Source organism: Eutrigla gurnardus (assembly GCF_963514095.1).
Source record: "Eutrigla gurnardus genome assembly, chromosome: 21".
NCBI classification, from domain to species: domain Eukaryota; kingdom Metazoa; phylum Chordata; class Actinopteri; order Perciformes; family Triglidae; genus Eutrigla; species Eutrigla gurnardus.
This window is the reverse complement of record NC_139932.1, coordinates 13,898,132-13,925,818: the sequence shown is the minus strand read 5'-3', so window position 1 is coordinate 13,925,818 and position 27,687 is coordinate 13,898,132. Positions and strand designations below refer to the sequence as shown.

The 27,687-nt window shown below is 44.7% G+C and overlaps 1 protein-coding gene across 1 annotated transcript; it reads right to left on the bottom strand.

The window, feature by feature from the left end:
* Window positions 1-10,794: 10,794 nt before the first annotated feature.
* tmem168a (transmembrane protein 168a) lies at window positions 10,795-22,678 on the bottom strand. Its single transcript, XM_084038974.1, has 6 exons — window positions 22,623-22,678; window positions 21,128-22,075; window positions 20,730-21,005; window positions 18,870-19,012; window positions 16,015-16,292; window positions 10,795-13,498 (listed from the first exon to the last, which is right to left on the bottom strand). The coding sequence occupies exons 2-6, from the start codon at window positions 21,953-21,955 to the stop codon at window positions 12,948-12,950; spliced, it is 2,076 nt and encodes a 691-aa protein (XP_083895100.1). The 5' UTR covers window positions 21,956-22,075; window positions 22,623-22,678; the 3' UTR covers window positions 10,795-12,947.
* Between the last annotated feature and the right edge of the window lie 5,009 nt (window positions 22,679-27,687).

Below are 27,687 nucleotides of genomic sequence, written 5' to 3'. Positions count from 1 at the left end.
CACTGATCCGTCTACAGTTGAGTTACAGCCTTTGCTGTTAAACCAGATTGTGTGTGTGTGTGTGTGTGTGTGTGTGTGTGTGTGTGTGTTGGAGAGGAGCAGCCTGCCAATACTGCCATCAATATCTGTTCATCTAATAAATGCACAATCTTGCAAAATAAAATTGAGTTTCATTCACAGTCGCCAGCGGGGCCATATTGAAACCTATTGATTGCCTCCGCTTACGCTTGCCTGCAGCGGGCGGGCGGGCGGCGGCGGCCAAGGACCCATTGGTTTTGGGATGAGATGTGATCAGTGCAGCTGCCAAATGAGAGCAGCGACAGCGGCGACACCGGGCGCAACTCAGCAGAGTTTTTTCGGGGTAGCACACTCACTGGCACTTAACCTTGGAGCCGTGTTCGGCTCACTATGAATAATGCCCTTGGGGAAAAGGGGAAGGGGAGGTGTGGGGGTGGGACGGGAGGAGGTGTGGTGGAAGGGGAGGCAAGGTGAGATAGAAAATACAACCAGAGACGGGAAGGGAGTGCGTATAGATAGCTGCAGAGGAGTGTGTGTGTGTGTGTGTGGAGAAGGAGGAGGAGGGGAGTAGGAAAGGATGCCAGAAAGGTCACTAGGCAAAAATGATGAAGTCATCTGTATTAGATTTTGTGTGGCTGCAGCGTGGATGAGAGCTGGCTGCCGGCCAGAGAGGTGAGTTGCCTGTACCTGCCACCAGAGCTCCTCAGGCATTAGCAGCTCATCACTTTTCTGGAATCACATGGAATTTTAATCAATATCAAAAGGGGTTTTTGCAGGATTTATACCACTTCTTTTTAAAAAAAAGGTGCTTTCTACAGCTTGCACTGAGATAGAATCAAGAACCGTTGAGCCACTCGTTAGCAACCGCACCTTTTTAAGGCATGTAAAGCTTCAAAATCCACAAAACAAGACAAGGCTGCTTAAGTGCTTGTTATAAACCACACTCGTTGCACAGGTCTCATCAAATCAAACAAAGCAGGAATATTAAACATCGCAACTTTAACGATCCGTTTGAATCCGTGCCTCGTGGGGATTTTAAACGCAGACTATTTCCCACACGGTCGTCTCTTTTCGTCTCCACGTCTGTCCACAGAGCCACTTTGTAAAAATTCAATAATGGTTCCCAAAAAAGTTTGGAGACTGCGGCTTCCTCCAGGGCCGTGCTTCCAAACCTCCCCCCACCCCCACCCCTCCGCTGTGACTGCTAAACCACTGATGCAACAAATAGGCAATCCTCTCCCTGTGGCCCAGGACAGCTCTAACTCTGTAGCCTCTGCAGTGAAGTCCTTTTTTTTCCCCCACTTCTCACAAGATGCTTCCTCTGTCATAGACAATAAAGGCAGCACTCAAACATTCAACCGCTTCTGGATATCATAATAGATGAGATATTTCTTTTCCATTCTATCCCGAGGATAGATTTTTTTGGAGGACGCAAGCAGAAACCCACATTCAGTCATAAAAAAAAGCAATTTTGCCAGTGAATCAACTGCCTTTTCAAGTCTTTTTAACTGTCAATGCATTGTAAGACATGTTGGTGGTGTGGTGTTCTTATTGACCGGCCCTCTGGTCAACAAAGATTTAATTGTAAACCCGAAATGTCAGCATCAGGTGTAGCATTGGTGCCAAAACACTGAATTGCATGTTTTGGAGATAAATTATTCTGCCCTGACCCTCAACAACCACACAGAAGGTGAGCCACTAAAAAGAAAAGAAATACAAATTCCCCCATCTGACAGAAAACTCAATACCAGACTATATAAGAGAATCAAGACGTGTGTCCTGCAGCAACTGGTCCGGCTTGTCCTGGGGAGCTTATGTACCGGGGCTGATGATTAATGAGGAGCAGGTGTGCAGACAGGTGACAGCTCAGGAGATGAGTCGGAGCCGGAAACACACCGAGAGCTGTCGGTGGGCAAGTTAGGAATAGCAAGGTCCGGAGCTACAGGAAGTCTTAGAAGAGGAGGGATCTCATGGCCAAGCATTTTTGATAGTTTGTCTGTTGGATTAAAAAAAAACAATAGTTTGAAGCTCCATTCATAACGTTGACATTTATTAATTCCATTCACTCTGTAAAAAGCTGACATTTCTGCATAAAGATTTATTCTATATTTTTGTATTAGATTCCAGTCTCTGTGTAGGATTGTTTCAAAACGTTGTAAAGTACACCAATCACCGGACTTCAAATAATAGAGATAAATAAATAAAAAAATCCAAAGAATCTGCTGTTGTCACAGTTTTATTCCATCATAAACCTAAATGTATGCGCCGTACGTAGTCCTGCAGGATTACAACTGCCTGCACCGCTGGCCAGCAGCAGCTCTGGGTCTAATCCGTGTAACGGCTGCAGCAGAAAATGTGCTGATCCAGCAGCGAGTCGGGGCGGTCCACCGGGATCCGATCCCTGGTCCTGGGGTTCGTGCTGCCTGGATTTGTGTTTCTCTAGCTCTGTTAACTGAAGGATTGTCTCCCAGAAAAGTATTATGGTGGCAGAAATATGAATACTTTTCTAGTTTGCTTTTGTTTTATAACTGATGACTGTACATTTAGATTGCATGGAGTAGAGGGGAGGTGGAGCACGTGGCCAGATCTTACACACTGCACCTTTAAGTGCGACCTGCAGATATGCAGTCGGCCGACAAAGCTTGACATTGTGTGAAATCACTCTTTTTTTCTTTTTGTACAATTCTGCTCAACATTTCTCTGTCGCCTCAGACCCACGACGCTGTGAGTCGCTGCACCTGCACTCAGCTGCAGCACAACCCCACCTGAGTGGAGGTCTAATCACACAACTCAGAACATCTGTGTAGGTGTGCTTTGATGAGCTGATTATCCATGTGGAAAAACCAGCTTTCCTCCCGTCTTATAAGCACATATAGGACATATATGCCAACTGTAGAAGTGTGGGAAGCGTATTTTGTGAAATACACTTAATTGCTTTCCTAAAAGGTAGAAAACAGCCTACCAGCACATGCAAATTTCATAATAAATAAAAACATATCTCATAAAAAAACATGTCAGGTAGTGTGGCCTCATGAAACCAAACATTTTTACTTCTTTGTAATTAACAAACACGAGTTAAAATGCTACATAATGAGCTTTAGAGGATAAACTAACCCTCTCCTGGCTTTGATTTAATACGTAGCGATTAACTTTTAGCATCAATCTTCACGTCTAACTTTCTCCGAGAAATAGAATAAGCTAAAAACTATTCCTTTTTAAAGCAACAACAATCAAACCCAGTGAGCTTTGGTCACTTCGGCCAATTTCAGTGTGAAGAAGATGAGTAAAGTGCAGAGTAAGGGCGTTATAGGAGCTGATACAGCGTAAAGCTTCTCGCTACATTTCCAAAGAGAGAGGACAATCAGCTTCTGCTTAATCACCCGTTTTAACACCCGCCCTTTAGCTGTGATCAAGACGCACTGTAGGGGTGTGGACATGAACTGTAAGTGTACCGCTTCCATCGGTGACCTCTTTGGGGGAAAAATCAATGCCTCGAGTTTGGACCTCGGAGGAAGAATATTTCAGTTTCAGTAATTGGGATTCAGCTGATTCAGAGCCGCCATCCCCTACAATTTTCAGCTCTTCACATTTTCTAAGAGCCCTTTGCATATAACTCGGCATGATTGGTTGTGATTTCTCAAGCGATACCCCCCCTCCGGGCACACGACAAGGCCACGCGACATTGTTGCAAATGTCACAGCGGGTCAATCAGCGCGCTGTCAAATGAAAGCTACCAATTATGTCCCAACCAATCACGGCCCGGCGTGCAGGTTTGCATGCAGATTAAGCCGCTGTGGATTTTTCATGGCAGGGATGTAGGGGGTCGTCTCGCCTCCGTATCTACACACAGCTGTTTGGCTAGGAACCCGTTTCTCAACACATAAATCACCTCGCTAATATGACCCAAGCATTGGTGGTTGACCACGGCTCCCAAACCAGGAGCGACGCCCTTCCCCCCCCATCCCTCCGTCCGGTTGTACTGACCCGAAAAACAGAAAGCAATTTCATCCCCGAGTACGAGCGGTATTACGGGGTCTTGATGGAAACGGATGGCGGGGTGGAGAGCTGGACACGGAGACGCCTGTAGTGCTTTCTGGGTCAGGCCTTTTCCCTTATACTACCGCGCGCAGGCACACACGCTCACTTAGACACAGGCAACCTGCTCGGGGCGCGGGGGTCGATCCAGGTTTTTGGAGTTTTTACCCGGCGAGTTCAGTTGACATCATGGGTCGTCTGATAAATTGACTGATAATGAGGCTGCTGGCAAGGACGGCTCGTTGGCAACATCTTGCCTCCTCACCATATTATACAGGAATATGATACAGCCTCTGAATTAATTAACTTCCACTGTGACTACGGGGAATATGTTTACATTGGAGATCGTTGTGGGAGGGATTTCAGACTTCCTGTCTTTGAAATTGGGAAAACCAACACAGACAATAAACAGTGGTATTGACTGGACCTGAAATTCATTTGTGCTGTCGATGTTAATTCATCATTTTCAAGAATGCTACCTTTTTTTTTTTAAGCCAAACTACACACAGGATGTTTTTGACATTGCTAGTCCTCAGAACACCTGTGAGAAGACGTCCGCTCCAAAAATTAATTACATCCGTGCCGCGGCTGCACCGCCGTTTTAATTAGCGCGGCGAGAGCTTAACTTATTGGGTCAGTTAATTCTCCGGGATGCAAACGCAAGCCGATGAATGTGCACACAGTTCAACCCCAGAGCAGCCTTTTGTGCATGCGGGTTAAAATTGACCCTATAGCCAAGAAATCTTTGATCATTTAAAGTCATTTCCCGCGTTATTTAACACCCAGTTTAACAAGGGTGATGCATTCCTGATCGCTAAAGCAGCTCTTGTCTTTCCAGCACCTGTGCATGATTCCAAATCCCCTTTAGCTGCTCTGAGGCAATCAATAGGAATACATAGGACCCCCCGGGTAATAAAAGTCAGTCCCTGCAAGTTGCAACTTCAATCTCTTAGCAGCTGGTAAACATCATCGATGAGTAAATAAAGAAAACATGCGTCCCTCTCTTCGCAGGTCAGGACTTTCATCCGTCTTCTCCCAATTGTGAAGGAGGAAGCGATAAAACGATACCTCGGTCGACATTAAAGGCTGGCTATTCGTCACAAATGTGCGCCTTATCGCATCGCGTTGAAGGGCGTGTGGGGAAATATTGCGACTATATTGGAAACATAAACACCAGGATTTGTGTCATGTGACTATACTGTCACCTTCCCTTCAGGCGAGGCTCGCCCTTTGTTCCCCCTGTGACCCGTAACTCTATGTTTTCTCCTCGCTGGTGCAAGACACCATCTCATCAACTGGTGGTTTATCTTCTGTCATGGTGAATTTGCTCCCTGCTTTAGAACATACAGGATGGCATACAATGCTGCTTAAAGAAGCAGATATATTCATGAAAAATAACTCCCCTCCATTGGGATTATACATGTGTATGACACGATTTAAAGCCACCGTATATAGCTGTAGAATGTGAATTATTTATGGCTTTTTTTACGCATCTCATGCAGTTCTCAGCATGCACAAAGCTTCCTCCACCTCATATCGATAGGACTTCTGTTTTTCTTCCGCCCGCGAACGAGAAACACGCCATTCCGAAGGTCATCCTCGCATTAATTCTCCGCGCACAGATGAACACGCATCATGAGCCATTTCCATTTCGCTGTTTGCGGTGAATTTATTGAATATGCATCAGGTCATGATTTCTAATGCTTCCTCCGGTCGGCGTCGAGGTAATTAAAGTGAATATGATCAACGGCCGGGTGTTAAAACAGCTCATCCTGAAACGGCAGCTTAGCAACCCGGAGGTGAAACGGGTGGGGAGGAAGGTCCGGTGGCACATTAACGGTCAAGGAAGATAGGAATGAAAGAGACTTATCAGGGACAAATGATAAAAAATAAACCGAGCGCATGTCCTTGAAGGCAGCGTTAAAGCGCCGCTTCGGAGAGGTTGTAATCTCCCTCGCTGTTTTGAATAAGAAACGATTGAATTATTCAGACGAACTTAATTCGTATTGAACATTTTGTGTATTTAAATGCGACGAGCCCTTGAGGTGATGAGTCGGGTTGACTGGTCTCATGCTTCATTCATGGTGATCAGCGGGGCAATTAATACACATGCTACTTTGGTTAATTTCCCCTTTCTGGATGTGACCTCCAGACACTGCCTATTGATCCGAATAAAAACTGTTATTTAAGAGCACCGATGCTTTTAAATTTCTTATTCAGTGGCAATTAAGAGGTTTCATCATGTTGACGGTCATCTGGATGCAGAATAAGAAGAACACAGTTGAAAGGATGTGCTATGCTTGACTACACACGCTCCAATTATCCAGGAAAATATGCAAATGTTTTCCAAACCTGGCAGCTACATTACCCACGATGCAACTCGACCGCCAACCGTTCAATCGGAGATATGGGAGTATTATGCACATATATCAAATCATCCTTTTCTCACTCAAACAGAATACGGCACACGTTCAGTTTCGTGTGCGTAGTTGGCTTGCACAAACTCTGAGTTAGCAAGAAAACACTGAAACAGCTGGACTCAAAAATGGAGCAACAGGTTCCTCCTCACATCACCGAAACACAGCGGACTTTTCCTCTCCGCCGCTTTGTTTCTGCTCTCATCTCTCTCTTTGTCTCGCCTCCTCTCTTCCTCGCTGTCGGCTCCCCTCTATCGCCTCTTCAATGCCTCCTCTTCCTCTGTGAATCTCTCTCTCTCTCTACGCAGCCACACAGCCAAAACAAGACGAGACTGGAATGTTCCCACACTGCTACTCCACGATGGATGACAGCGGTCCTCGATTGGGGGATTGTGTTTGTTTTTGCCTTCGCCTCTGTGTGAGAGTTTTCTCTCACAGCTTTTGCTCGTCTCTTGCTTGGGTTGGAACACCTACGCACACCAAAAAATAAATAAAAAAATGAAATCTCACGGTCTCTACGGTGTCTCTCACTGCTGCTTTGTCTCTACGTTTTCCTCTGCTCAGGGATAGCCAGTCATCTGAATTAGGCTATTCCATGCCGTTGCCCAATTGCCCAACGGCTCAGACCGCGGCGGTTAAATCTGAGTGAGGGCCTCAGCCTGCCTTTTAAAATCCCACGGTGAAACCCCGGCAACACCATCTGTGTGGACACTAGCGTTTTTCTTTCAGTGTATACTGTATGTGTCCACTGTGTTGCCTTTGTTACCTTCGAGTGAAAGCATTGAAGGACATTCCCAGCCATCACCTGCCCGCCTTCATCCCTCCTCCATCATCCATCCTCGTCTCCGTTTCTGCCTCCCATCCTTGATTTTATCGCATCCCTCTCCCCTTTTTTCCTGTAAAGTCAGAGCTAAAGCAGTATAAGTTCTCCCCCACTATTCATGGGGTCATCTCTGCTTTCCATTCCTCACATTTTTCTCACTCTCTTTCTCTCTTTCTTCTTTTTACTCAGAGCCTGGCTGGCTAAAATTTCGAGCCAGCTGTGAGGCTGCAATCAAATGAGTTCCTGCTGGACCCCTGGGGTCCTGCTGACACCACACACACACACACACACACACACACACACACACACACACACACACACAGAGAGAGAGAGAAAGTCCTCGCATGCTCCCACCACACACACATTCATGCACAATCACAAAACCAGCAGGTTGGGGACACCATTAATGAAGCCTTGGCCAAGATTGTGCATAATGTTGGGACTGATTTGGCTCCGGCTGGCTTCACATAAAGATTCTCCTCATAATTCAAATAAAAAATTAAAAAATCCACTCGAATCAACTTCTGGATTTTTCTCTGCCTCTGGGGAAAGGTAATGCTATAAATTCTGTGCATCTCTTGGGCTAAACGAATATGAGGCGAATGTGCAATCTGCACACACACACACACACACACACACACACACACACACACACACACACACACAAGGTGTTAAAAGCAAGAAATAAACACAACCCCCCCGATAAACATGCAGGAGAGCAAAAGACCTCTTGTAAATCTGTCATCTTGCAGAGCGGCCGTCCCTTAATCCCCCTTCAACCCAACCTTTCCCGGTGCCTGAGCCACACTTAAAGCCAGCTGACTGCTTGTTACGCGGCAGTAAACAGGTATGTCTCCAGTCAGCGTCTGAGTGCGTTGTTATGTCACGGTTGAGAAGAGACCCCCGGTGCGACTCCGGTAACCCACTTACCGGGCTGGGAGATCGGAGGGAGCGGGCTTAGGTGAGTCATGCATCAGCACCGCAGTAGCTGGAGAGAGAATTTCAAGGCAGGATGGGAGTCTATAGAGAGACAGCACAGGGAGCTGGACTGGCTTTCTGTCTGCCTTCACGTTCTGCTCAGTGAGGGGTTTCATAAGGACGATCCGGTCTACCTTAATCCACCTCCATCATAACAAACAGGCTCAGCAGCAAAGGTATAAGGTTACCTTCCCATAGTGTTTTCCCGCCGTTATTATAAGCCTTAAGGAGTTGGAGAGATGTCGCTAGTTAGCTTAGCTTCATATGAAGATGACAAACAAAGTTTCATCTTCTTTGTTTTTTAATCTTAACATAAACAAAAACATATTTTTCCTTTTTGTCAATACTTTTGGACCCTGGCTAGTCCAAAGCCATGTTTCCATGCTTTATGCTAAGCTAAGCTCACCAGCTTCATATTCACTGTAGACACGAGAGTGGTAGCCTATAGGTATTCTCATATAACTTGGCAAGAAAGAGTGAATGACTTGTTTGCTCACTGAATTGGGATGTTGGTCAATAAACAAGACAACAACAAAAAAATGTGTTCAGAATTATTCTCAACATCACATCCCAGTATTTAAAGTGACAGCGTAGCTGCAAAACTTCAACCATTAAACTCCCAGCCCAGGTGACACAAAGAGACATTTCCCGAAGCTCTGGCTGACTTTGAACGCGTCTGTGGTCCCCGAGTTGTGAGACCAGAATAGCAATGGGGGGGAAACTCATCTGTTACACTAGCCTAGCTCGGCCCAGCCCTGTCCCGGCTCAACCCGAATGTGACAACGGAAGCTAATTACCGAACCTCCAATCCCACAGCGCTGACAGTCTTGTTAGCCTCTGATTTACACTTTTAATTGGATCATGCGTATCGGCATCATCTGGCTCATACTAAGTATATTTGGCTGCTTACAAGAGCCAATATCCAGAGCGGTTCAGTTTTGATTAAAGATGAGTTCAAAGTTAGCGATCCATACTGATGACGCACCGGGAATGTGATCAGAAGCCGCGGCCCCTGGATTTCTTCTTTCTACAAAGCATTAACCTGTGTCTTTTTTTATCATCCAGATGAGCCCGTGAAGGGGTTTTATGTGTTCACAGGGCCAAGATGACAATAGGACGAGATGGCCCCCAACACAATCCTCCACACAATACACTCAATTCCTTTATCCTGCCATAATTCTGACCTTCACTTTACAAGACGGCCATATGCGTAATAAAATAAAGCTACGAGGTCTGCTTCTCTACCCGCCCCTCCCCCTGCATCAGCCTGTAAATCCTCGCCCAGAGTAACTTCTATCCTTGTACCGTGAATAATCTCTTCATATATCTGCCTTGAATTTGAAAAATCTATACATTTTTTTAGCGTAGAGGGGATCAAAACTTTTTGCCTCCGAGGCAAAGAAGTTCTTGCTTCCTGCTGCAAAATGCCGGATCATTCTCATATGCACCAGACACAATCCATCCCGTTTATTCCCTCTGAATGCATGAGTATTCCCTTTTGACCTGGTGTAATGATGACATAATGTGTCACCAATTACCCAGGTGAAATTAATCCATGCATAATATCAGTTTGGTGCTATAAAAGCCGAGACATTTGCAAGTTATTGTTTGTGGAGCAAGGGGATCATGTGAAGAGCTAATTCTTGGCCAGGTGCAGTACCTTCCAGGGATCTCCATGGTAACAGTGGAAATATTCATCCATCAAGTACCTTAAGAGTACCACTTTTCTCCTTGTTTCCAGTCTCTTATGCTAAGGTAAACTCATCTCATCTTCTCAGCAGGAAGTGCATCTCCCATAACCATCCTTCACATTTGCAAACATCCTGACAGGAAGTTAATTGCGGCCGTCACTGACATTGATAATAAACACAATATTCAAAAAAAGAACTATTGTTTTATGTTCATAAAACACAAGCTATATATATATATATATATATATATATATATATATAGCGACAGCCCTGAAGTTAATCATATGCAGGGTCCTGCCAAACAGTGTAGCGTCTGATAAAAGAAACCAGAGACTATATGTTGAAAGAGAAGCCGGCAGATTTTTTGGCAGTCTCTTCAAACGTCACTGTCTGCATACTGGGGAGTGCTGCGCGCTTAAACGGCCACTAAACGCATCCTCAGCCCTTGTAATTTGAGATAATGGCTTTGACATTTCAATGTCGGGGCCTACTGCGAGCCTTAGCGGGGCCTTCTGAAAAGCAGAGCACAGAAGTTGGAACGGCGACGCCGCCGAATCTGTAATCCCTCATCCCATTACTCCTCCTGTTCCAGGAGAGAGAGAGAGAAAAGAGAAGGGACTCAGGATTGATGTATACATCTTGTTCTAGTACATTTAGCACAAAAACAGATGCCTGCTGGGTGACACTGGAGTGATGGAGGATGTCTGTTTTGAAAAATGGGTCATATTAGCTTTTAAAAAGCACAATCAGCTCATATTTAACCAAGTTTTTCTACACCCTTTATAGAATAAAACAGTGGTCAAAACATGGTTTAAGAAAGTATGTATTTAGAAAAGAAATGATGGATTTGAATAAACAACAGAGGAGCAGATGATGTATTCGCTGCTCCAGTCCAGGCACTAAGATGCATCGCCGTCTATAGAAGCATTTATTTTCCCAAATAAATTGCAGGCGAGCGTCAGGCACATCCCTTCGCCTGTATTAGAAGGTAATGCGCCATGACAGGCTGTAATTACCCACAGACAAGACAGAGTCGGCTGTAGAGGATTGTTGTGTGTGCCGTTGTATCCATGCATGTATCCCAGTTGTGTGTGTGTGTGTGTGTGTGTGTGTGTGTGTGTGTGTGCGGCAAGGCTCTGACTCAGCACATCCTCGTGGGCCTCAGAGGCGGCTGACTCTTTTATTACCTAATCCAGTTTAGGAGATGAATCCGGCCCATAATCTAATATTCCCCCTATGTACATGAATCCCTGACTTTAGCTGTAACCGCAGCTCACAGGCTCTGCAGCAATGAAAAGAACGCCCACACACGACGGCATTTATACTCGTCTCTTTGTCACTAATTGCCACCGTGAATACTCATCTCGGAGCTCGTAGCGAGGTAAAGGTTTAGATATTTACAGCCGCCTAAGCACAGCAGGTTAAGTGTGGTAAAAAAAAAAAGGTTACTCTGGTTCATTTTTCCACCCCTCTGCTGTGTTATGGATGAAAGCAGATATGGAACGTTGCTCCGAATATCCAACACCATCTTTCTAAAAGTCTCCCCCAAACATTAGTCTGTGCCTAACGGCGCCCTTCAGGCAGGATCCAGGTGAAAAAAAAACACCCAGCAGCCCCTTGGATGCACGTCCAGCCAGGGCCACCAGGACTAACCGAGGTGAAAGCTCAGTGGACAAATCCCTCAGAGATACAGTGTCAAGCAACGTCTCATTTTCCCTTTACAGCCTTATTTCTCTTCAGCTCACAGTCCCAATATTTACAAGCGTTCCCGCAAAGTCTGTATTTGTTCGGCGCTTGTAAAGCCGAGCCGCGTTAAATGAGCCCCGGCCCAATCGTCTGCACCACTTCTTAACTTCTCTCCGTTCTATTTCTGCCTCAAACGTATTTTTATTGTCCCTCCTATTTCCTCTCACAAGCCACATCAGATAGCAACGTTTAATCGGGTTTATTGTCCAAGTTGATTTGGAACATCGTCAGGCAAGACTCGAGTGAGGCACGAGGGGGAATTAACAAGTGGAAAATACAACTCTTGGAAAATGTCATCGTGAAACACACGCTTTAAGGCAGCAATGCACTCTGCAGTTTGGCTTTGTGTTGGAGAGAGAGAGAGATCCAACGCAGCAAATACAGGATAGTCAATATGAGTCCTTAAGGTCAGTCCACCAATAAAAAGCAGAGAGAGCTTCTTGATTTGTCATTTTAGCGCGGCAAGGACGACAGCGAGGAGAGCAGGATGTGCTGTTTGAACGAAGCGAGTGACTTCTTCAACTTGAATTCATTTGTGCCAATAAAAAGGAAGACCGATGTGTCCGTCTTTGTTCAATTCAGGAGTAAGTGATGAGGAGGAACAGATCCTGCTGCCAGAGTGGCAGGTTGGCCTCGTGGTTTGACCGTCCCGTAACTAGAAGGCAACCAAGTTTTTTTTCTCCTTCAGGAAAACAAACCGTTTAACAGTGTGAGCGAAATCCTCTGACATAAATAAGCAGCAAGGAGATATATATACATATAAAGATGACCCCAAATCCATCTTCAAGGCACTTTAAGTCACTATTATATCGAAAAACATTACATGTTGTAACCAAAACAGAATTATTATGCAGTAATGGCAAAAATAGTATTCAAAAACATGATATCACACTGCCCCATGATATAATAACCATCCATTAAGAAACCCTATGCATGTACTTAATATGGTTTTATCCACTGTGATTGTGATATACCATAAAAAAGCTTTAAATCGTTTTTCACTCCCACCTTTCTGGTTACACAATACTGATTTTCTGCCTCATAGCAATTAAACATAATGCGAAAATAAATGTGGAAGGAGTTGAAAAACCTTTTTCCCCTGGAATGCACTGTTTTACTCATGGGGTAAACAATTTGTTCATAGAATTATAAGTGCAGGAGGATTGTTTTTCCATTTTATAAACACCTCACCCAGCGTACCCAACGTTTAAAAAAACTAATTAAATGTCCCCACATCACCTAAGAGTGTACCAGTTTAATGCCTTGCCCAGTGTCCAGTACGGCTGGTGGGAACCAAGCTAGCTTACACCTCCTGAAGCAGCGCAGGCACACGCTACACAACCAGAACAGGTTGAGGCCACAGCACCAGTTGGAGAGGTGCACCATGGGATACGTCGCCTTGGGAAAGTGGGTCTTCCAGTGCTTGGCCACGTCGCTTCCAGTGGGCAGGTGGAGCGTGTAGTCGCTCCAGCGCTTGGACACGCCGTACGACGCCGTCACGCTCCTCCCCCTTTCCGACCACTGGGTGTCGCTGTCCGGGTTGCAGTTGAACTCCACCCACTCGGACGTGAAGTCCCCGAGGACGGGGACGTCCCCGGGCTCCGGGTCCACCCTGGTGGCGGACAGCTCGGCCCCCTGCACGGCGACGTAGACGCCCTCCACCCTGCGGATCTCCTTCACCCACGGGAGGGAGTTTTCGGTGTCCAAGACGAGGATGAGGCGGGAGCAGTGGCCGGCGTTCTTCTCCTTCCACAACTCCAGCAGGTGGACCAGGAGGAGGCTGTCACCTCCTGCAGGAGAGGACGCAGGAAGTAAGATGGAGGAAGAATAACAACATTGACATGTTTTGTATATATTGTCTTTTTAAACTAATCATCATTTGCTTTTTTGTTATCTTTTACACAGCAAATTCACTTCTGGAGCCACTGTTGGTCCGGTGTCGCGTTCAAGGACACGTCAACGGGACACACGGCCGCTGATTGACACGGTGGCTTTGCAGGGATCAAACCTGTCAGCTTTCACTTGCGGGACTGTCTGTCTGTCTGTCAAACTGCTGTCATCACAACCGCACAGATTGCACAAAGATGCTGTTTTCCAGATGGCAGATCCCAACACAGAGATCAGAGTGTGTTACTCCGCCAACAGCTGCACCGGAATTATTTCCGTTACCTCGAAATAATCATTTACTGTAGGAACGTCTCAGGTAAGTAAATAAGAGCTGTCTCCTGCTCTTGGCTAACACAGCAAATCCACCAAGGATTCATTTAGAATTGGATGTGAAATTGGGCGACAACAAACCCATTCAGAGACACTGCGGTTGCATCACTAAAGCAATTTGCAGGCATGAACCCACTGTGAGCAACTTATTTCATGGATCCCCGTTTCATTTAGGACCGGACAAAGTCTTTTTAACATGAAATCGTTGACTTTTCCTCCAATTCGGAGCCAAAACAATCCCACTATTTTGCAGTCGGTGTTTCCACTGAACTACAAAAGGTCCCTTCAGGAGGGTGACAGAGGGAAGTGATTATCTTTTCGATGGGGATTCGTGTCCCCCCCCCCCCCTTGTTTGCAGCAGCATGCAGAGATAATGTGTCAAGTAATCTCTGAGCGAAGGTGCTGGAGCGATTCTCATTTCTGTTGAGGGAACAAGATTTTCTCCACCGGAACCAAACCTCTGTCCTTCACAGCAAATTTAACCCTTTTGGCTCATTTGACTTATCTGTGTAAATTAGACCGAATAACAGAGAGAAGGGGATATTATTGCGTTGTATGTTTGTGATAACTACAACCGTAACAAGATAAAAGTGACATCCAACTCACGGTTGGTTGTGATGATTGACAGTAGCACATTTCATCTTTATGATGTTCACAACAACAATTTCATCCCGAGGCAACTGATGCTTTTAAAATCCTGCAGGAGAGCCAACATCCTGCTAGGGAAAAAAAAAAAAAAAAGCAGCCGCAAACGCCAAAATAAAATGATTTGAAGTTATTGTAACTGTGTTCGTCTTCTTTAGTGAATTAAAGCCAGGGTTGGTAATCTTCCAAACCATGTTTTTTTTGTTTTATGTGTTGAAATTCTCATTACATCCCGACGGCTATCGATAAATCAAATGCTCAGACGAAAAGAAAGAATATGAATCTGGTATTTGTGGCTGCCGCAGGACTAGTATCATTAAATTTGTCCCGAATGATATGAATGACAATCATATTTGTTGGTTCTGTTTGTTATGAGACGGTTATGTTCATAATGATTAGGGGCGTGGCTTCGTGGCTGCCAGTGTTAAGAGCTAAAGCCCTGATTATGCTTCCGCGTAGTGATAACGCAACGGCCACGCAACGGCCACGCAGTTGCTGGGAGACCGTGATGGTTCTGCGTTGGGTTTACGTGTCGAAATGCAATTCAATGCCACACCGGTAAAGGGCGCTATGGTTTTTGTAAAGACTGACCGACCGACCGAGACTCTTGGCGTATATCGTCGTAAGCTTCGTTATAGCCTATTTGTTTACTTTCCGGCTTTAAACGTCCACAATTTTTCAGAACTTGGTGTTTTATTTCTTTGTGCAAAAGCGACAAGGTGCAAACAATAAAACGAGGTGCAAACAATAAAAGTAGCCTTTTAAAAGTTTAAATGGCGGTGTTTATGAGTGGAAACCGGATAGCGGTCTCCAGCGGATGTAGTTAGTGGACCAATCACAGCCGATGCCGCTGCGTTGCTGTTGCGTCGCCTCGACGCGCGTCTAGGATTTTTGGGAGGTGCACGTCAGACCCTTGCGTTGGACGTAAGGGGGGTCCGCAAGGACGTAAGGGGTCCGCAAGCCCCCTTGCGTTGTGTCGACGAGGAAGCATAACTTGGCCTTTAGAGACTAAGAGTAACCTTAGCTTTAAGATACTAAAAAAATCCTGATGCATAAAGCAGCGTTTTTAGACTACTGTAATAATACAGTGGTTCCACAGCGCTGCCAAATGAACTCAAGTACCCCTTCATGGACACCACTAGCCATGTTCCAAGTGTTTTCATTTCAATTCATTCTGAAACTGGATTATACTTAAACTTGTTCATTACACAAAAGTGGACATTGTGCAGTATTTTTATTCCATCCACTTGAACTGTCAGGTCAGTTTGTTCAAATTTGCTTTTGTACGAGTAGAACTTCAAATGTGACAGCAGATGGACATTTCTGTCAGTTTATTTGTTACCTTAAGCTAACTCACACTTTTACACACTATGACTGTCACCTGACATAAGCATGGAAATGACTGGTCTAGGTAAAGAAAACACATAATATGTGTGGCTCTTACCGGCTAGAGCCCAGGCGCCGGTGCCTTTGTGCGTGTGCCCGCTGTAGAATATCAGATAGGTGTCGTGGCGGGGTCCGTCCGCTGTGCGAAGCTCCAAGAAGGCGCGCAGCTTCGCCTGCAGGGCCTCCAGCGTGACGCCGCTGGTGGAGTAGTCGCAACCGAACGTCTGAATCATGTGGTGGGAAAAGAGGCGCTGCACGCTGTTCAGCATGCCCGTGGAGCGCGCGTTCAGCTGTTGCACCTGCTCAGGTGGTAGCAGAGTGGGCTGGCCATCAGCACTGCATGGAAGAGAGATGTGGGGGGAAAAAATGTGGATTATAATCTTTTTTTTTAAGTTAGGAGGAGAAGCAGAGAGATTGGGGTGCAAGCAAAGGGGAGATGAATGAGTGAGAAAAGTTGATTTGCACTGGGGGAGGAGACGATGAGAGGAGATGGCGAGAAGGAGATGGAAGGAGTAGGAGTGGTAGATCACTGCTGAAGGGAATGACATAAGCCTCGGGGAAGTAAAGGAAGTCAAGAATGAAAGGAAAGGGAGCGTGTATAGAGAGGAGAACTGAGCGGGCTGATGGGAAACCAGCATGGGAACCGAGGTTAGAGATTTTATAAAAAAAGTGTGTGTATGACTGATAACAACAAGTGGGTGATAAAACACACACACACACACACACATAATGTCAAGGCTAGCAGCTACGCAGTGCAGCCATACATTTTCTTCCCATCTCTGGACTTGATGTTATTCATGGCAGTCATTCTTCACTCTCATAGACATCTGCATAACTCTGCCATCCCATTATGCTCCGTGTCCGCATTATCACCTTCAACCTCACCTTGAGAAGGACAAGTGGAAATGTGTCTTCGTCCCAATGTGGACAAATGTGTTAAGCTAGCTTTTCACATTATAGACTTTTTCTATGCATTTTGGAGAAATCACATTTCGAAGCGCCGATAACAACAAAAATGCAGCATAATGAAAAACAAAAAAAACCCCCAACAGACTAGACTTGCTGCAACCTTTGCATGGCTTGCCAAGCTCGCCGTTCACCTAAACCCATCTAATCTTTTCAGATCTCAGGGCGCTCAGGGGAGCGAAGGCTTGTAGTGTGAGATTTCAGACCACATCTTCCCCCGTTACACTCTCCCTTTCATCCTTAAAACAAAAAAAAGAAATGCTGTCTTTTTCTCCAAAGCTCCCTCGGACCTCCTTCCCCTCTTTCACAATGTGTTGTCCCCCCCCTCCCATCGCCATATCACCTCCCTGTTTTAGCCTGCACACCTCCCCTCCTCACCCCTCCCTCCCTCTCTAATCTCCCCATGGGGCTCTTGTCATTGTGAAAACATGATCTGCAGCCATCAAACAGCCCATTATTCACCGCTGCATTCTCATCATGCTCATAGTCCTCCCTACGGTCCCCTGCACGTACCGCCTTGCATACAGAGCGTATACAGCTCCAACGGCACATGGGCCTGCATTCAAAATCACCTGGAGAGTTGAACGCTAAGGCTGCCATCCCCTCTGAACGCTACGGCTACTTATCAGCTAAAAAAGTGGAATATAAACTAAAAAATTACTCAAAAGGCCAGATTTCAAGACGTCTGAAGGGCTCTTGAAGATGAGAACGCTCATGTATAACTGGCGGTTAGCTCTCGCTGTTTTAGGAGGAGGAGATGTCGGCATCATCAAAACGATGCTAAAAAAAAAGAAGCTTGACGAACTGAGAGGGCAGTGGGAGAGGCAGCAGCCAGCTAACGGCTAACGGCTCCAGCTGAACAACTTAGTATGCACTGTATGTACGAGGGAGCACTGGAATGATCCCTCAAGGGCCCAAACATTAGCGGCATGTTTATGCATAGTTATTGGCCTATTTATCCAGTTGGTTTTGTGTTAACAGAGGAGGGAGTTGGAACGAGCGATCATATTCACCAGCGCCTGTGATGCCAAGAAAGGCTTCGACGTGGGGCAAATGTTTGTGTGCGCGGACGAGGTGTGTGTACTGCTGCCGCCGAGTCTATTTGTGTTGTGATTAGCTGAGCTGCACCTACAGTAGCAGTGCATATGTTTGTGATGGAGGGCCCAGAACAAATATGAGTCACGTCATCTGGAGTAATTAAGTCATTTAGTTCATTAGCAGTCGTGCCTTAATTGAGTAGATCATTATTTTGTTGAAGTAATTGTTTATGGCAAAAACTCAACATCTTTTGTGGGTTTTCAGCTTGCAATGTGTGAGGATTTGTCTTTGTTTATAACAGTATATTGTATATTTGGGGGGTTTTGGACTGTTGGGCCGGCAGTACATATGACAGCACTTTGGGCTTTATGAAATAATGAGGGCATTTTCCACTACTTTGATATTTTACAGACTAGAGAGAAAAAATAGTAAGCAGAGTACTTGATAATTTAACTTATTTTGTTAGTTGCAGCCTTGAGTGACAAAATATTAAATAACAACAATTTTGATAACTGATAATTTTAGTAATTCACCGAGCAACAATGTCAGACTTTTTACTTTTTCTCTTTGTGTGTGTTGTTTTGAAGCTTTTTGACTGGCAGTCAGACAAAACAAGCAATTTGAAGATGTCAACACGAGTATGAGAAATTGTAGAGCACACAAAGAAATATCGAACTATTAATAAAGCGATGCCTGCGAGCCAGTTCATGCTCGCAGTTACACTCGCATGCCATGCTCGCCTTACTGCATCATATATCCGATGCATCTTTGTAATCATGGCCGTGTGAGGAGCTGTCCCTGCTCTGGTCGCTCTTTCTGCACGCCTGCTGCCTCACGACTTCCCTGAAAGCTATGCCATCGCTCGCCGCTACTCGCAAGTGTGCATGCAGTCTCCTCTGTCTTCAGTACCTGCAGTAAGCAGTAGGTATGACCAGGGCGTAGCCGACACAGGTTCCCCCCAGGCAGCTGCCCAGCTCGTGGAACAAGCCGTGGGTCAGAGACTCCAAAGGCAGCACCACCAGCAGGGCGCTGAGGAAGAGTCCGTTGGAGGGCTGCGAAAAGAATCAAGAGTCACTTTCATTCATCACTCACAGTTTGTACCGAAGCAAACAGGCCCTGGCTAATTGATGGTGACACCCTGCGAGACAGTTATACAATACGCAACTGACAGTGTTATTATGGCAGGAGAAAACATGACAGGACTTAGCTAAATGGAGACACGGTGCAAGTGTATGACAGCAGACTAAACATACATCATAAGGATCCATTCAAAAGAGAATCATTACGACAGTAACTGAGCCTGCATTTTCTGGTTTGCCTCAAGTGTGTAGTAATTCATCATTTTGTCATCTACTTCTTCTTTTCTCAAGATTTCATCACTAATAAGTCAACAAAAATTGCACAATTCTTCCCCTCTATGCACATAAACACACATGACCATGTAGTAACATAGAGCAGATTGGATAGGCTTTCATGGAAATCACTTTCTTGAGTCACTGTGATGATATGCGACGCAATCCTCACAAAACTCTTCCGATTTCATAGCATGAGCAGAGCATCCGAGAATGCAAATCAATACCTGCATGGTTAAGTGGAGCCACACTTCACTTCGCAGGATATATTGAACCGCCTGAAGTGAAAAACGTGTTTTTTATTCATTGAACGTCTAGGAAGTCGCGTACATCTTAAATGTATAATACTATATTCTCCATTGCCAGTATTGCAGGCAGAAAAAAGGACGCATTTGCAATATAATGCAAACAAGAAGTGGTTCTCGCAGATTGAGAATTGGTTTGAAGTAGTGGAAGTTACGGGAGTCGGGGTAATGCTCACGAGCAGCTCGGCACTCTCTGAGTATTAGGATAATCATTTCTATACAATTGCACAAATGTAGTATTTCCCTTTTCAGTCAATGCATTTTTTCAAATTCATTTCCTTAGAGACTTTGAAAGGAAGCCGTAATACATGAGATATCAATAATAATAATAATATGCAAACATATTTCTCTTCCAAATAAATTCAATGGAAAGCAGTGAATCCAATGTAACACAACAAACCATGTCCTTGAACATTTGCATAGAGTTAACACCTTTCCAGCTATTGCATTGTTGTATTTATTCCTGAGACTGTGTTAGATTGCACACACGTTGCCATCGTCAACGTGTGTGTGCGCATGAGTTATGTTGACTTAAGTGGCTGACCATATATTACAGGATTTCCAACAGCAAAGGCCAATAAAAGGCTGTAAAACAAACACACATAACAAGAGCTAACCACTAACTTTCTATCATGCCGGTGCAGACAGATCCCCGTTTTCTCAGGCAAAATTTGCAACTGACATCAACAACGTGCAGATTTCAAATTAAGGACTCATGCCCAGGAGACTGACAAAAGGTAAACGTCTAATAAGGCTAAATAAGTTATTGCTGCTCTTTATGCAAGTAGAAAGGGATATTAAAGTGCTAATTAAATTGGTTCCGCATGAGAGCAGAAGTGCCTCTGCTTGGGGAGCAACTGCAATCTACCCACTGTCACTATCGTCTCTATCCACAGTTTATAACATGGGTTGTATGATATGTTTACAGAGGCCTCAGCATGAAACTCAAAGCATTATAGCTATAAGTGGGAGAATTAGAGCAAGACAGCATGATCTATAAGGGGGGGTTTCTCAGCACGATGACTAAAATGATGCTTTAAAAAAACAATCGATGGTGAACATTGAACAGAATATTTAAGCTCCTGATGATGGAAATATTTCAGATCTCCTACCTGCCAGGACACAGCTCCCAGTATGACCGTCGACAGCATACTAAAGAACGCCAGCCGTTCTGAGATGAGGCAGAAGTGCCGGATGCCCCTGGAGGCCATGACTTGTTCGAGACTTCGGGTACTGGATCGCTGGGCCCGCCACGACTTCTGACAATCGCTCAACTTGGTGTGGAAGCCCCATAACGTCATCAGCAGAATCACGTGGCAGATGGACCAGAAGACGCCAAACAGGCAGAAGCCTGGGATCACCAGATACCAGAGCTCCAAGTGTCCGAGCTATGTAAGGCAAGAAAAAAATACTGTCATAAAGCGGGTACAAATTGTAGGATATGATTGAGTGTGAAAGTCAAAAGACTGATACAATGGAATGTGATTTTTTTGCAAAATAGTGAGTGTACCTTTAAGGCAGCCAGGACAACATAGGCCAGTTCTGTCAGACTGAAAGGCAGCAGGGACAGCCTCCTCCACACCCTCCCTAGGGAGAGCACTGGTATCCAGCGTTCGCTGGGCCCGAGCCCACTGAAGTACACATCCAAAACAGGCTCACACAGCAGCCTGCCCAGGTAGCAGCCTAAAGCATAAGGGTTGGCTGTGATGCCTAAGGCCTGGAAAAACACGAGAGAGGTAACCAAGGAAAAACTGACCAGATTAGGCAAAGCCAGGAGGGATTTCATCCTCAGGTCCACAATGAGAGCCCCCAGGGCCACCACCAAGCCTATTATGGCCACTGACTTGTGAAGAAGCATGGTAGTGCTGGCGATGCCAAATCCCAGGAGCTCCAATAGCTCAGTGGACGTGAGCAAGGCGGGTTTGTAACGGATGGAGCTGCATATTCGCTCAGTTAGAGCCCACACGGTTTTCATGATCACACTGGCCAACAGGAGATAGTTGGCGACCTGTTCCTTGACATTCAAATTCAAGCCGGGGCTGTTGAGGAAGCACAGGAGGCCGAGCAGGAAGCCAAACCACAGGTGGAACAAGCTGAGGCTGGCTTTCTCCATGGCAAAGTAGTAATGGAGGATGCTGGCGATGCCCAGGACGAAGAGGCCCAGGATGAAGATGACCAGGATCATGGGTTCACTCGTCACCTCCCAGCGTACATACATGCCAACGCACACCGCCACCAGGAGGTTGACGCTGGACAGGTAACCCAGGCAACGCACGGATGTGAACACATCCACCTCCTTGGGCCCATCGACCGTCAGCTCCTCTTCCTCTTGAGCCATGGTTGATGTGAAAATAATAATAATAATAAAAAAAAAAAAAATACAGTCAATTTCTTCCAGTCACTTTCTCCAGACCAGGGTTTGCAAATGGAGGACTACGCCTCTTGGTGAAATCAGCCCCTGTGAATTCAAAAAGCAGTGTTACTAAGTAGATATACATGTTACAACTCGTAGAAAACTCATGTCGATACTAATGGTGAACATAACACTGAAACAAACGTTTTAATGCGAGTTTCATTCCTGTTATCTTCAGCTTCCTGACTGTGTAAACTAGCTTAATAGGAGTTCACAACGGCTAACAACAAGCTACAGTGTGACGAGCTAGATTTCCTTATGATATGGTTAACGTGAACACAATAATAGACAGTCACACAGTCGGGATACACGTATACAATTGCTTTGCAACGTAAACAAGCGACTGAAACGGTGCCTGCGGCCTTGCTGTCAGTTTGTGACGATGTGGCACCGCAGCCGGGAAGTTTGCTAACTTGCGTAGCTTCCCGGCTCACTTTTCGAGAGCTAACTCGCTGATTCGCGTTTTAATGCCGTCTCTTTTTACTCTCACACGAACATGTGGCAGCCCTCGCACAAACGGCTTAGCAAATGTTGGATAAAAATCAATAAAAATGAATATGTTATGCCTTTTATAGTCAAAAATGTTGCTTACATGTTGTTTGTTTGGATGACAACAGCTACGCTTCCGGATTGTGAAGTACGGCGTGTCGCAAGTGTCAAAATACCATCAAGCTTTCGCTTTTCAGGCAGACATAAATACATACATACATATGCGGTAGGCCTACCAGAAAAAAGATCTTCCTTTTTATTGAAGCTTAGTCCGTTTACATTTAATTTATTTTTAGAAAACATCTTGCTTTGTTGATTTCTTATGTGAAGAATGTGGAAAATGTGTGTGGACAAACATAGACCAAGTAAATACCACAATAATCAGAAGACCTTATGGAAATATTTCACCATCTGCTTAGGCTATTTGTGATATATACTCAAGTACCCTATTTGAAAATCACTGTGGGCAAATCATACTTTAATTGCCTTTTATATGTATGTGTACAGTATATCGGGCAACTTATAATTTATTTATTGTATGAATATAAAACAGACTTTGATGTTACAGATACAATAACAATAAAAAATGCAAATCTTTCAGTGTATTTTTCCAATTTTATTAGGCCAGGAAATAAATTATGAAAGGTTATCAGCATCTATTATAACATATAATTGTTTTGTCACATGATAAGAAATCGTGTATGACAAAAGCCAAAATGAACGCTGCAAGACTTGATAACTACAAGCAAATTATTTAAACAGAATTTGAAGAGGAATGATGGTGTCCCAAGCTTTTTGATCCATACATATAAACATGTAATCACTGTAAACCACTATCACTATAAGCTGTTTCCACTATAATGGAAATAATGATTACAAATATGATTAAAAAAAAGCAGAATTGCCTGAATCCTGTTGATCTGTAAAATTATCAGAGGAAAAAAAATTTCATGAGTAGCATCTGAGTGCCTCTAAAATCCTCTGTAAAATGTCCATATTGTAAGTCCTGCTTTGACTATATATTTCAGACAATTCATACCAAAGAAAAACCTCTTACATGTTCCAATCCTGCAACGAGCAGTACAACCGTCTGCGTCATGGGCTTTGTAGGCCAAGATAAACCCATCGGCCTCTAGGATAAGAAGTCTATTCACTGCATTACTGAGGAGAAGCCCGTTAAAAGGTTTACTTAGGATTTTATACTGATGCAATGCGATAATTTGTAATGATCAGGGGATCATCAAGAAGCAGGCTTACTCGGTATCCTGAGGGTAAAGCAACCCCGATGCATGCATGTTTGTGCATTTTTAATGCTTGTGTTTGTGAGTTTGTGTGTCTGTGTGAGCGTGCTGCTTTGATCAGATGTTGACACAAGACACTACTGGGAACACACACTGCTTTAGTCCCTCCACTGCTTATGCACACAGCCCTCTTTTAAACAATCGCTGAGAGTAAGACGCGTCTTGAGAAATGTCTTTGTGACTTGTCAATCTTTACATTCTTTACATATGTAATGCGAAGAATTGCCTTACATATGCAACAGGAATCAGATGGTGTTGTGCTGTTTTTGTGTTAGGAATTTGCAGCTGCACTTATATGCAAAAGGGACACAACATCTTTGCATTTAAGTTCTGTGCTATTCATGTATTATAAACCTATGCATGGCTTTGAAATGTTCCAACCAACTGAATGACAAGCGTCCCATATAGAATATTTGTGCTTTAAAATTGTGCAGTTGCCTCTCGATAAAGGCCTTTATGATTCGGCTACAGAAGTCTGTAATTTTTTAAAAGAACATAAGTGGAGTTGATTGATTCATCCTAATCCAAACTCAGTATTTTGGTACTGTGCCCTTAAATTAGAGTCCCTTTGGTCCAAATATTAGAAAAACATCCATTGCTGTGAACGTGGACCAGCAGGAGCAACTTCCCTCATAAAAGAAGAGGTGTGTGTGTGTGTGTGTGTGTGTGTGTGTGTGTGTGTGTGTATGGGTGTCCACTGAGATATAGTGCAGGTGGATAATATAACACAATGGGAATCTTTTCCCCCGTCAAGATAAGGCAGCTGCTAATAGAATACCAGGAGGTCATTAGAGCTTCCGTTAATTCCTTCCAACATCCATTTATTTCCGGATGAAGAACAAGATAAGTAACACGATGGAGAAGTCACCAAATGTATCCAATTAGGGCTTTAACATTGCATTCATGCATAATTAAAGAATCCAGTGCGTCGGGGAGATCATTTTCCCCAAAGCTGTGGTGTTTGTGCAGCCCTGGCATGATGAGCATGTCACCAAAGGCGACCCCGTCTCCTACAGAATGACGTTTCCATACAGCTACGGTCTCAATTACGGTTTCGAAGCATATTCACAGTGCAGTAGTCATTGTCAGGGAACGAATGGCGCGCCGATATGTTATGAAGGTTAAATCGCTGAAAAGATCTTCACAAATGCGAGAGGCAGAGGGAGAGAGGGTTGCATTTAAAACGGAGAGGGTTACACGAGGATAGGAGTGAGAGAGAGAGAGAGAGAGAGAGAGAGAGAGAGAGAGAGAGAGAGAGAGAGAGAGAGAGAGAGAGAGAGAGATGTATAAAAAGAGACTAAAGGAGACGGGTTCATCTGAATAATGCAGAGGCTACCTTCATTCTGATGTCAGACACACCTCCACACCACCTGCATGTGCCTGAAGGAGCAAGACTGGCACATTCAAGCAAACACACCCACCCACCCACACACACACACACACACACACACACACACACACACTCATGTGCATGCACACACTAACGCCAGCGTAAATAATACATGTGAATCTACATTTGTATTCTAATGTCAAATCAGTATTCAGAATCTACGTTTCAGGTTGAGGTCGGGGCGAGTTCGTGGTTTGAAAAAGCAACATTAATGTTCGGTCCGAGACGTGGACGTGAATTTCCGGGGCTCCGCCATGACGGTCGAACACGCTTCACATATTCGCCTTCGCCTTCCTTTTTTTTTTTTTTTTTCATTACATAGAGGGCACGCTGCTTCCCATTGGCACGGACTGTTTTGGCATTGGAGGTAAATTGTGTGCTCAACAATCACACGAGAGTCCCGTGCCAAAAAACACGAGCTGTGATTGGAAAAGCTTTCAAAGAGTGCATGACAAAATAATAATAATAATAATAATAATAATAATAATAATAATAATAATAATAATAATAATAATAATAATAATAATAAAAATAATAATAATAATAATGAAAAAATAATAATAAAAATAATAATAAAAATAAAAATAATAATAATAAAAAATAAAATAATAATAAAAATCTGTTTTCCCCTCTCTCTGGGTCACTTGGGATTTCATCTATCAGACTTTCCCTGAGGAAATGTCTGAGCTGTTCTGTATCTCTTCGATGGTGGAGCGTTTCGTTCGGGGGACTTGAGGTAGAACTCATTTTACCCAAAAAGAGTCACCTTTGAATGCAGGTTACAAGGTGCGGCGTTCCGCCGGGGCGGGTGATGGAGTGCGTCGGCGTCCTCCTTCATGTGCTGTAACGGTGCGAGACAGAGGCGGGAGGCCCCCCTCGGCCACCGGGAGAGGTCTGTTCAATCACAGTTTCATCTTCAGAGAAATCAATGTGATGGAGCGCCGCGCCCAAAGTGGATGTTAGGAGAGGCAGACAGCATCAGAAGCCTAAATCAAAAGCCGCCAGTGCTTAGTATATCCATCAGGGCTGAAATGAATTTCGGGAAAATAAAGGGCCTGCGACTTGAGTTAGGAGGGAACGGTGGAGATGCTGATGCGGAGAGACAGAACGAAGAGAGAGAGATATATAAGCTGATAAGGCCACAAGACTTGTTGACTTTTGCATCTCTTGAAAGACAAGCGACGTCCTTTTTCCCTTTAAAGCAGATTCAAAGATAACATTTCATCAGATGGTGGCGTCAAAGACATCACGAGGGAGACGAGGAGAGAATAAGAACAAGGAGACAAACGGCAAAGCAGACACAATCGGAGAACCTTATTGTGATTTTCCTTTTCTTCTCTTCAATCTTCCCCAACAGCAATATTCATAAGGGGTCCGGGGGCTCTCGGGAGATTCACAGAGAGAATGTACACATAAATCCTTCTCCGCCGATTGATGCTGAAAGAAAGTGAAATCCACCACTCACTTCCTGCTCAAAAGGCAAGACAAGGACAATGCCTCAACTGCCAAGACGTTTGGGCGAGCTCCATTCAAAACCGCCATTACCGCCGCTTCATCCCCTGACATGATGCCACCGATGAAGAGAAGAAGTGCTTGTTTTGGATGAAAACAGGATTTTTCCACTGTAACTCCATAAGGGATGTAGCTCTTGATATGAGCGTACACCTGGAAAAACACCAAGACGTCCTGCTCCTTTACGAACTTTTGGTAATGTGCGATTGCCCCTCAACCGGTCGTTAAACTCAATCTAATTCAGTCTTTTGCCCGAGATCGCAGAGTGAAGCCGATGACTTTTTAATAACCCGACCCTGTTCGCTACCACTGAGCTGTGACGATGAAGAGTCTGATTCATTAATCGTGCAGACGGGGGGAAAATTACCATTCAAATAATGAATCTGTTTGTGCCATTGTGAGAAATACGGCACACTCCCCCCTTGAAGTCGCCAGCTCACCTCCACAGAATGGATTTTACACTCGGTGATCAACGGAGCTGATGATAATGACATTGTTCATTAAAAACACACGTTTTTTTTTTTTTCCCTCCACAAATGAGGGACTCGACTTCTATCTGTACCGGCGAGCTTTAATGCTGTGTTGTAATTGGCCCGGATTAGTCAGCGGGCTCGTCAAGTGTGAATGCGGTCCAGTTGCGAAGTCGCCTCCCCTCGGCAGATGGAACTGAGACAAAGATTCGGTCACGTGACTTCTCCACACTCCACACTGTTTCTGCGGTACACCCACACCAGTACAAAGTGAGGGCTTGTGGAGGGAAAATATGCCAGAGAAATTGGAGTCTCACTGTGCTTTCTCAGGTTTAGCAAATCAGCATCTGTTGGCCGGTATGCGAGCCAAAAACCCACTGACTCCAACCTAGATACCAGAAAGGAGAGGAGGGCTGGGAAAGAGAGAGGAATACTCATAGTACTGACATGTAGGATACAGCATTAGAACCGGTTGGTACTATTTGTCAGAAACAC

Bases quoted from the DNA above. Each gene is read 5' to 3' on its own strand.
- tmem168a (XM_084038974.1), bottom strand. From the start codon at position 21,955: ATGGCTCAAGAGGAAGAGGAGCTGACGGTCGATGGGCCCAAGGAGGTG. The intron at 21,006-21,127 runs GTACACTCACTA...TGCCTTACATAG, and splicing joins TTGTCCTGGCTGCCTTAAAG to CTCGGACACTTGGAGCTCTG. The intron at 13,499-16,014 runs GTAAGAGCCACA...CCTCTCCTGCAG, and splicing joins CGGCGCCTGGGCTCTAGCCG to GAGGTGACAGCCTCCTCCTG.